The sequence below is a fragment of the Pavona decussata genome, unplaced genomic scaffold, assembly GCF_977016875.1.
Source record: "Pavona decussata unplaced genomic scaffold, jaPavDecu1.1 SCAFFOLD_602, whole genome shotgun sequence".
Classification (NCBI taxonomy): Eukaryota; Metazoa; Cnidaria; class Anthozoa; order Scleractinia; family Agariciidae; genus Pavona; species Pavona decussata.
The window spans coordinates 6,432,075-6,442,500 of record NW_028145860.1 but is presented as its reverse complement, the minus strand read 5'-3'; the positions used below and the strand labels follow the sequence as shown (position 1 = coordinate 6,442,500).

The following is a 10,426-nucleotide window of genomic DNA, read 5'->3' as shown; positions in this document are numbered from 1 at the left end:
AGATTCAACTATATTTCAAGACTGGTTACCTCATTTTGGCTGGTTTTAAGAGGTCACTCATGGAATGTTGAGTTGTTATATGTTCTCCAGCTTGGATAGCAGCACACCTGTAGGTATGACAAACAAGGGATAATGCCAAAGATATGTAAATGAAATCAAATAGAAACAGGTAAGTAAACATATTCTGAGCGAACTAAGTGGAAAATCATTGTCTGTTGGCAGCAAAATCACTGGCAGCCAGTACATTCTGAAAGAGCTGATCTTGCATTGATTTAGTATATACATGGATAGCACAAGATGCCCCTTTCTCAGGACATAACTTACAAGTATTCAACCTTTATCCTGTAATTATGGAGAATAAGTGACTGGATGGTTGGGGTATTGGATTTTTGACTCACTGCTCCTTTCAGTGGCCTGTGACCTATGAAGTTCAAGACTCAACCAACAGTTTTTTTCTTTCCACTGCCACAGTTCAACAGGGTCAAACGTTTGTACATGTATTCATGGCTATGATAGGAAAATCTTGATCCACTTTGTTGGTTTCTGAAGTTTTTAAGGTCTGTTAGTTGTCACAAGCATGAAAATTATGACTGGTGACAGTAAAAAATGCCATAGTTAGTTGCCATTTGAAGTTTAGAGTTTGTTTGTTATTGAACCACAAATAAAGGTCAGCCATTTGAGTCTGATCAGAGTCATTCTGTTTCCCCCTCAGACACAGCAATGTGCTACAAATTGAATTTCACCAATCAGGGTATCTGGGTACTATCACCTGCTCATAGGTGGGGTGGCCTAGCATCTCATGTGGAAGAAATAGCCAAGATAAAAAAAGTGTTACATTGCTTGTGCCAAGTGAAGTTTTACTGTCTACTTACTTTTTGTTACAAATTGTCACATAAGTAGCACAGACAAACCATGGAATTAAGGCATCCTGTAATGCAAAACAGTGATAGCTTCCAGTTAATCAGTGGTTAAGAGCAATTCTCCAGGAAAGTGAAGCAAAGTTGGAAACGAAAAATTTTAACCCCCCTTTCAATTCTTGTGTGAAGGTAGGTTACCTTGGGGGATAAACAAAAACAACCATATTTGGATCGGCAGATGTATCGTCATGGTAACTGCACTAGATGACGTCAGCCTCAGGACCATGTTTTGAGCAAAAGTTCCATTCTCAAAAAGTAAAAGTAAACGAGTCTGGTTCTCGGGTGCATGTGAACCAATTCAAATGAAATTCATACAGATGGTAGAGCCACCCTCCCAGTTTATAAAATTCGCCGTTGAAATAATTTGGGTTTTATAAACAAGAAGAAAATGCTGGTCTTACTATGTTCCCTGTTAGCCATTTAGACAAGCAGGAAAAACAAGCACAACCATATTCGTAATTTCTCCGAAAGTACTCTTTCCACATAAACCAAATTAGCAGCAGAGATTACACAGATATCGATGTTTCTAAATATTATAAAATCAATTTGGGGAAAACTATATTCTGGCCATGTGTGCTGAAGACACCTGGGACAAATTGCAAAAAATTGCAAAATTGGTAATTTTGAGGGCTCTAGTATTTGGCTCAAACAGGCTTTAGAGAGAAAAAATCAGCTTCAAAAGTATCTTTTATCATCTTGTCTGCTACCTACATTTAGTAAATAAGGTTTTGGCCATCAAATGTGATGAAATATAAATTGATACAAAACCTACCTTGAAGGTTTTGGGAATTTCTTCAGAATGCTTTCGTCGCGTGGTTCTCTCCAGTGTCTCTCCTTCGCACGCTCCATTTTTTTGACCAAATCTAGCACAGACTCCAATCTAACAGTTACTCCCATCAAATATCCAGTTTGCCGTGTTTCAGACCAGAGATGACGATACAAGTAGCCCGCATACACTTGACAAAGAATAGTTAACAAGGTCCAAAACATGGTCGTAATACTTGCGATTTCTGCCGTCGAGCACCTAAATTTAGCAATATTATCCAACCAGGAAGTAAAGTAAATGTGTCGAGATCAATGTACAAAGCAAATGCATGCCTTTGAACAATCCAAAGTAACGTTTTTGGCTAAAATCGAGTCAGATATTGCGATAGTCGACAAGCCAAGAATGGTGAATAAACTGTACACATAGGCCGGAGGTCCAAGAAGCACAACTGCTGACCGGATGTAACACAATGCAACGGGATGTAACACCGGGTGTAAGTGTAATGATATCCTCTTATAATGGGGTTGTTTTACAATGGCAATGGGGAAGAAAGCCAAAACAAAACAAAACAACAACAACAAAAAAAAACAACAAAAAGTAAAAAAGAAAAAAAAAACGAAAACAGAAAAACCGAATGAAAACAAAAACAAAGGAAATGAAGCTGAACTGAAGCTTTGGTGAAAATTGAACGCATGATCATAATAGCCGCACCCCCCCCCCCCCCCCAAAAAAAAGATTGCTTTTTAGACTGTGAAAATGCAATTACAACTTCAGTTATGATTAACTAATCGTGACAAGAGAATGAAAAATTCGCACGTGAAATGTTACATTTATTTACCCGCACGGCAAATAATAAGATCCATTTCGTCGCTGATTTCATCACGGTTTATACCAAGTCCGTAGGCTTGGAAATATCCCTTTGACATTCACTGAGTTTTAAATTGTTTCCACTGCACTCACAAACGTCCCTTTTGGGATTTGAAAAGAACTACTTTCCATTGTCCCGACCAGGATATTTTCCTTCGCACGATGATATGCAAATTTCCCTTACAGTGTTTTTGATCGACGGCCAAATTTACTTCCGGTCACCCCTTCCCCCACCAAAAATAAAAAAAAAAACAACAAACAAATAAATAAACAAACAGAAAGAATGCCAAAATTTGGGCAGGTATTAGGTACTGAATATGAAAATTTATCGGCCTAGAGAAGACTTATTTATTTCTGGAGGAAAGGTGGGTCAAAAATTCCAACTTCGTAACTTCTAATGTGTACGCTAATGTCCCAGATCAGCGACATATCTTACATGCAGGCCATCCTTAACATCCAATAAGCAATAAATTAAAAAGCAAAACCAAACAAACCCAGGAAACATGGGCGGCTTATGTGGTTGCGTAAAACGATCAATGAAGCGCTTTTTTTGTCGTCTTTATTCACCACTTTAAAACAGTCATAAAAGCGGATCAAAAGTCGTCCTTTTATCCCTCTATCAGTGATATATTGTACCAAAAATATCTAAAGAAGAGACAATGCCATTGCGACAATGTCTCTTTATCTGAAGCTACAAAAACAAACAAACAAAAAGCGCATATATCGCATTATAAAGTACATCCGGTCAGCAGTTTTGCTCCTCGCATTTCCGGTCTACATACGTTTGGTCGTAAACAGGTCGTAAACAATGATTTCTTCGCTTCTCAACCATGCATCACGGAATGTACGGCTTGATTTAGCCAAAGACTTCATTCAGAATCGTCGCAGACATGCATTTGCTTAGCTGTGATCTTGATGCATCTATTTAACTTCCTGGATGGATTGTATTGATGAATTATTTCGATACTCGACGCACGACTGTGTTTGACCAGTTCGACTGTTCTTTATTCGGGTTAATGCATCATCACCTTTGGTCTAAAAGTAGATGTTCGGCGAGGCTAGCCAGTTATATTTGTCCTTTCCGCTAGAGTCTGTGCAAGATTTGGTCAAGAAAATGGAGCGAGCGAACTGAGGAGAGATCCATCCTATACGACAAAAGCATCCTGAAGAAATTCCCAACAGTTGCAAGGTAGGCTTTGTTTCAATTTATATTTCATCAAATTCGTTGGCCAAAACCTAATCAATCAAATGTAGATAACAGACAAGATGAATGAAAAAACCTCTGAAGCTGATATTCTCTATCTAAAGCCTGTTTGAGCCAAATACTGGAGCCCTCAACATTTCCAATTTTGCAACTTTTTGCAACTTGCCTCGGATGTCTTCAACACCCATGGTCAGAATATAATTTTCCCCAAATAGATTTTATGATATTTATAAACTTCAATATTTATGTAAGCTCTGCTGCTATTTTGGTTTTTTGGGAACTAGTACTTTCGGAGAAATTGCGAATATGGTTGTGCTTGTTTTTCCTGCTTGTCAAAATGGCTGACAGGCAACATGGTAATACGAACATTGTCTTCTTGATTATAAAACCCAAAATACTTTAACGGCAAATTTTATAAACTGGGAGAGTGCCTCTACCATCTGTATGAATTTCATTTGAATTGGTTCACATGCACTCGAGAACCAGGCTCGTTTATTTTTACTATTTGAGAGTGAATTTTTTGGTCAAAACATAGACCTCAGGCCAACGTGATTAAGTGCGGTTACCATGGCAACGTCACACCTGCCGATCCAAATATGGCTGTTTTTGTTCATCCCTCCAGGTAACCTACCTCCACACAAAAAATGAAGGGGGGTTAAAAATTTTCATTTCCAACTTTGCTTCACTTTCCTGGAGAATTGCTCTTAAATAGGATAACTTATGATAGGAAAACTTTATTTATACACAGTAATCTTATCAAATTTACATGATTTATTGTGTTATACTGGTACACTTAAAATCTGTTCTACATGTACCTAAAAACCATGATAAGTATTGCCAATGCAAAATTGAAGGTCCACTTTTTCTATACATTTCATATTTAAAAACCCTTCTCTAAATCATCTTATGGTGGTGTTGGTTCCCTTGTCAAATATTGCTGAGGAAGTCAAAGGGCAGGAACTTCATCAATAAAGGAGGTGGGAACTGGGAGATAAGGGAGCAGGAACTGCAATAAAATCGCATTTGTGAGAAGATGGGTAAAGGGACAATTAAGAAACAACTTTGTAACATTGCATTAGGATTTTGTAGAGGTAATCACTACCAAGTAAGAAGTGGGAACCCAAGAGTAAGTGGTACAGGAAGTAATAACATCAGCACCCTGTATCAACCCCTCCCCTCACTGTATCACCCTTCCCCCCCCACTGTATCACCCCTCCCCCCCACACCACATATACAATGTAAGCAAACAGCAGTGCTCTTGTACCTTTGAAGTTTTCGACATTTTTGAAGAAACAGATTCCCAAAGATTCCAGGATGCCTCCCCACATTCTTTCTCCAATCCAACTTGCTGGCAAAATTGATCAAAAGATTCCTTGTCATCCATCTGGAAGGCTTTGTATCTTGGACTTAGTGGTGTTTCATCTAAAACAACAAAGTGGAAATAACCTTTATTGATAAAATTATTTTATTAAAAATGCACAGTTTAATTTGTTGAAAGTCATCAAGACATACTATAACAATGTAATAATAATAATAATAATAATAATAATAATAATAATAATAATAATAATAATAATAACAATAATAATAATGATTATAATTATAATAATGTTTTTATAGCACATTTAAAAATTCTCAACACACTTTCAAATTAATAAATTCTAAAATTACAGTAAAAATACAGAAATAATTGAGTGAACCACATGACTACATAAATTTATTATTAATATAAACTCAGCACAACTCAAGGTTTTGTTACAAGAGGAATGTTTCCTGCAACTTGCAAAGCAACAATGAAGGCAATGTGACGCAAATAATTTACAGAATGCATGCTACACATAATTTGCAATGGATCTCAAAACATTGACAACGTTGAAGACTAGTCTCCTTTACCTGGAACTTGAAAAGCAGTAGTTTTTGGCAGGACAAGTTGAAAATAGGATAATCATACATGAACTTTCATCTGCAATACAGGGTTGTGTTCCAAGTTTCAAGAAAAATTGCGGAGTGCTCAGCTATATGTATATTGTTGTGGCTACATAATTATGCTGGTAAAACACATAGAAAAACTAAGATAAGCTGATTAACTATTGCTATTGATTTAATTCCTGAACTATTGCATGCTTACTAATAATATTACTATCTCTGATCATGAATTGCATATTTAATTTTATGCGAGTCACGCACGCATGCATGACGAAAATGTGTCAGGGAAATGGTTTCAGCAACGAAATCGACACAAGTGGTTAAAATTATCTATTTAAACTTAATAACTCTCTACCTAAACAGCGAAACATTTTATCAGTTCTTAAATGCATGATGGCGTGTAATTGTTTGAAACGAGTATTATAAGGTTCGCTGACTCACAAAGAAAACAGCTGAACCACGAACACTTTATGAATTTTTCAGTTGGTGGAAGATTGTCTCGCCGGCCGCTAAAATGTTATAAATTAAACAGAGCTGAACAATATAATACAACTGTTTGTTTACATACGGAACTGCATTATTTCTCAGGAACTGTGTCGCTCTAGCAAAAAAAAAACGTAAAAATTACGAAGCATAAGCTTAAGCTTAAATTATAAACGAACTTTCGTGATAGCGCTGGTAAATGTTTCGGGTAATTTTTAAAGCCGAATAGCCGGTATATTGTCTTTCTTACCTTTTGTCCTGAACAAACAGATATTTAGACATCTTTAACATCAGCATGTTGGATATTTACCTCGTTGTAGCCGAGGTTTATAAGGAAAATAAAAAGGGCGCCATTTTCTTGAAGGATTTTCATGAATGCCCGCTACAACAACATTTCGCGCCTTCGCTCGTGCCATTTTACTTCCGCCCATTTCTCTTATGACAAATATGGAAATTCCCAATTATTGTGCACCAAATATGGAATAAAACGGAAGTTCACTTTCATAATACATTATACATTGCGCGGGAAATTATGGCGGGAAAATTTTCAAACGTAAACGCAGATGAGAAAATCAATAATATCAACATACGCAGTAAAGAAGTGGATTTTTCAGTTAATTAAGCCTTTCAAAAGCCATTTCATCGCTTGTCGCACGCCAAAACCTTTTAACGGGCTTGAAAACCTATATTTTACAAAGTGGAGTGTCTTGACGCTTTTAAAGGGTTTGAAACACTTTTGAATACTGCTTTTAATAGGTTTTAACAGGAGCGCTTCTGAATCCAGGGCCCAGTTGTTCAAAGCCCGAATAAGCTAATCCTGGGTTAACGTGAACTTAAATTCGAGTAATTACTAATCAATGATGACTCTTTAAGACAATTTTTGTTCCTCAGTTTCTACTTTGATTTTTCTTTACCACTAGCTTAAAATTAGCTTTTAAAAACATTTTTAATAAGCACGATGAAAACCTCGGTAAATTTTTAATCGGGGATTAGCGTGTAGTCTTTTGAACTCAACAGACGCCTTATATAGATTCGGCGGTTTCACTTGAGAATTTCCATTTCTCTGTTATTTTATCCACCATATACTGAAGATTTTTACTGTGGGTCAATTGTATCGAAACACTTTACAAAGGCATTACTAATACAGAAAGCCCATAGATATGAGCAAGTGCCATGCGGCAAACCTAGTCTAGTGGCGAGTTTAGTAAGCGTATATTTCATGCCAACAAAACCTACGGCAGATTGTTAATCTGGGCATTGATCATTGACAGATTAACCAGTCTTGTGTCCGTCCCTATACAGGAAGACCACCAATTTATTTTTTAGACCAAAATTCGCCATTACTGATAAGATTGTAGAATTTTCTTGCCATCAGTAAACAAGTTTCGTTGCCGTTTTTCTTAAAGCTCAACTGAGAAAAGAAATGTCTAATATGACACAGATTTGGAGGGGTTCTGACCTTGCTTTTAAATTTAATTTTCGCGGTTTCCTTTCCAGTTTGCACAAAGAGCGCCAAAGCTACGTCATAAATACATTTTGAATTTTATTTTTTTCTTCTTCTGTAGTTAAAATTCATCAGACACCATTCAATTTCGTTGATATGCATCTCGTTGATATCACCAGCTTTTTACGCCAATCAGTTTGATTTCAAGTATCAAGAACTGTCTGGGATTTTTCGAGATTTTAGTTTAAACTCACAAACAGACATAAAAATGGCAAAGTTCATGACATATGTATTTGAGAAGAAGTGCCCAAGAACATTTCTGAATGATCACACTTTGGCTGCATTTAAATATGAACAAGGCGTTCAGTTGGCAAGGGCTTTAGCCATATACAGTACTGATCAAATTTAATACGGGCTTGTTCAGCACAATAAGGTACTGATCAGAAGCTTTTCAAATATTCAATGGACAGTCTAGGATTTATTCACAGACTCCGTCAAGCATATTAGTCAAGGTTTATCTGTAGGGCAAAAAGTCTGAGAAGTCCTACGAAAAACATCATTCATCAAAGTTACTAATAACTGATAAAAAGTAAAAACTTGAATTCTTACCCAGACGGTATAACGTTTTGCAGCCCGTTACTAAAGCCATCTTGCGCGCGCTCTCTCCATACACAACAAGGATCATTATACAACGTATCAAACTCTCGGCCAAAACGAGACTGGAGAAGTTTGTAGATTTCTCACTCCAGTTTTCGTTCAAAATATTCCTGGCACCTTGTAAATGCTTCACGTACACGGAATCAAAAGATGTAGCAACTTGCTCCGTTAGATCATACTTATAACATGTGCTGTTGTGACTGTTCTCTTGAGGTCTTGAACTCAGCGGTAAATACAATGATTGTTTTTAGTTAAATTTCATAATTACCAGCATCTTGGCGCGAAAACAAAAATGGCGGACTAAGTGAATTGAAGCGGAACATGTTTGTAGGGTGATTTCAGTGCCACTGGCCTTGGTAGAAATCTTAAAATCTGTAAGCCATAAAAAGTTTTGTAATGAGTTAAATAAAAGTAAATTGCTTTATATGCTATTGTAGAAAAAAATGAACTGATCATCTAAAGGGTTACAGAAGAATAATTAATGTTGACACTGCAAGCTGGAGCACGCTAAACGCACCAAAACAGACCCGAAACACAAAAAAATTACAAAATAAGATAACATTGGAAAACAAAACAGGATGTCATATATAAAAACAATTAAATATTGGAACCGTCTTCTGTAGCACAATAAAAGAGAACCGCAAGAAATTGCTACTAAATGGTTCTTATTCAGTGAGTGGCTGCACTTTGGATAATTTCACACAAAAGATTTGAAAGTTACAGCCTTCTTGCACAGGATGCAAACGTAATAAAACTTCGATTTCAATAATCAGACTTTTGAATTTGGTCCATTCTTACAAGTTAGGGTGACTTTCACAGTATAATAAATAGTGCTGATGGAAATACTGCTCAATCATTTCCATCATAATCATACTGAACTTGATGGTCACACTTGAGAAGCCACCTCAACATATAAAAAATAATCAAGATCATCCTTATGATATGATTGTCACGAAGTTTCAAATGAGGAATGAAAAAAAAAAGGCTTTATCAGAAATTCACAGTTTTACCATGGTCCAGTGGTATATTTATCAATGCCTGAAGACCCAATTTCTTTATCCAATCGTGAGGCTTTTTGATGGTTAAAAGAATAATTATTATCATTTGTTTTTTGTTAATGAAGAGCTACTTCATGGTATCAGTTTATGCGCTTCCATAATGCAAAACGGTTAGAACGGAAATAACTTTTCAAAAGTGGTGAAATTTTTGTTAAAAACCTGACTTGCATGAAAAAGAATTTTTCAGTATTGTCTAGCACTTTCCTTTAGAATTAATTTAACGCTTAGTTCAAGGTACATTAACCAACAACAACGTAGTAATTTCTTGTTCTAAATTAACAGTCCGCCTGCGCCTGTGCACCCCAGAGCGTTTCAGTGCTTTGCTACAATAGTTAAAAGTAAATAACTTAGCACAGCGAAACCATTCAGTTCAATTTAATATAACCTTTCAAAAACTAGCTGTCTTTTAATGAATATCAACTAGATTTTTGACAAAAAGTCAGTCAAATCGAAATGGAATCAAATTGTCTATGTTCACTTTAATGCATGACGAATAGCGACACAGATGACCGACTGAAATATTTTGGCAAGGCCTTCCGGAACGTCTCAGGATATGACCCCAGGCTTTACTAAGGATCACGAACAACATTTCGTGCACCATCATTCTTAAACGGAAGACTTGGAAAATAATGCGTTAAGAAAAACGGCCTGTTATTCTGCCCGGCCGACCCTCCATTATGACTGACACACTAAGCTCCGAAAAAAGTGGTCCGTGAAAAACGCCATGCCAGCTAACATCAGCAAAATACTAACAGTACAAAAAAACAGCCATATAATGGAGATAAATAAACCAAACAAAGATTTAGTTCAAACCGCTGTATTGGACAATTTAGTGAAAATTGTACGTTTGCATGTACGAAGCTTCCACACGCACGCACGCACAGTTGTAATGGAGTAAAAGTCAGCTTAATAGAGGATAAACTAGAGTGTGTATTACATTTTAAACGGGTTGACTAAGTTTCTAGGAACGTAGTAAGTCTTGTAGGAACATGCTATATTTCTGAAGCTGGTTGTCATTACTCTAATAGGAGTATGGTTTAAATTTATAACTAGCTATGGGTTTTATTTAGTTTTATTAAGACTGAAATGAAATCAAAATAGCAG

General features: G+C 36.4%; 1 protein-coding gene across 6 annotated transcripts in view; it reads right to left on the bottom strand.

Annotated features, from left to right (window-relative positions):
• The window catches only part of LOC146449716 (retinoblastoma-associated protein-like), a 30,536-nt gene that overhangs the window by 18,478 nt on the left and 1,632 nt on the right, over positions 1–10,426 (bottom strand). For 2 of the 6 annotated variants that reach the window (XM_085101667.1, XM_085101666.1), the window contains 3 exons: positions 5,019–5,176; positions 873–928; positions 30–107 (listed from right to left, as the gene is read on the bottom strand). In XM_085101667.1, coding sequence (XP_084957793.1) covers positions 30–107; positions 873–928; positions 5,019–5,138 — 254 coding nt within the window. In that variant the 5' untranslated portion in view covers positions 5,139–5,176. Of the gene's footprint in view, positions 1–29; positions 108–872; positions 929–5,018; positions 5,177–6,413; positions 6,679–8,216; positions 8,550–10,426 lie in introns of those variants that run through there. The other 4 variants (XM_085101664.1, XM_085101663.1, XM_085101662.1 and 1 more) reach the window with 4 other exon arrangements.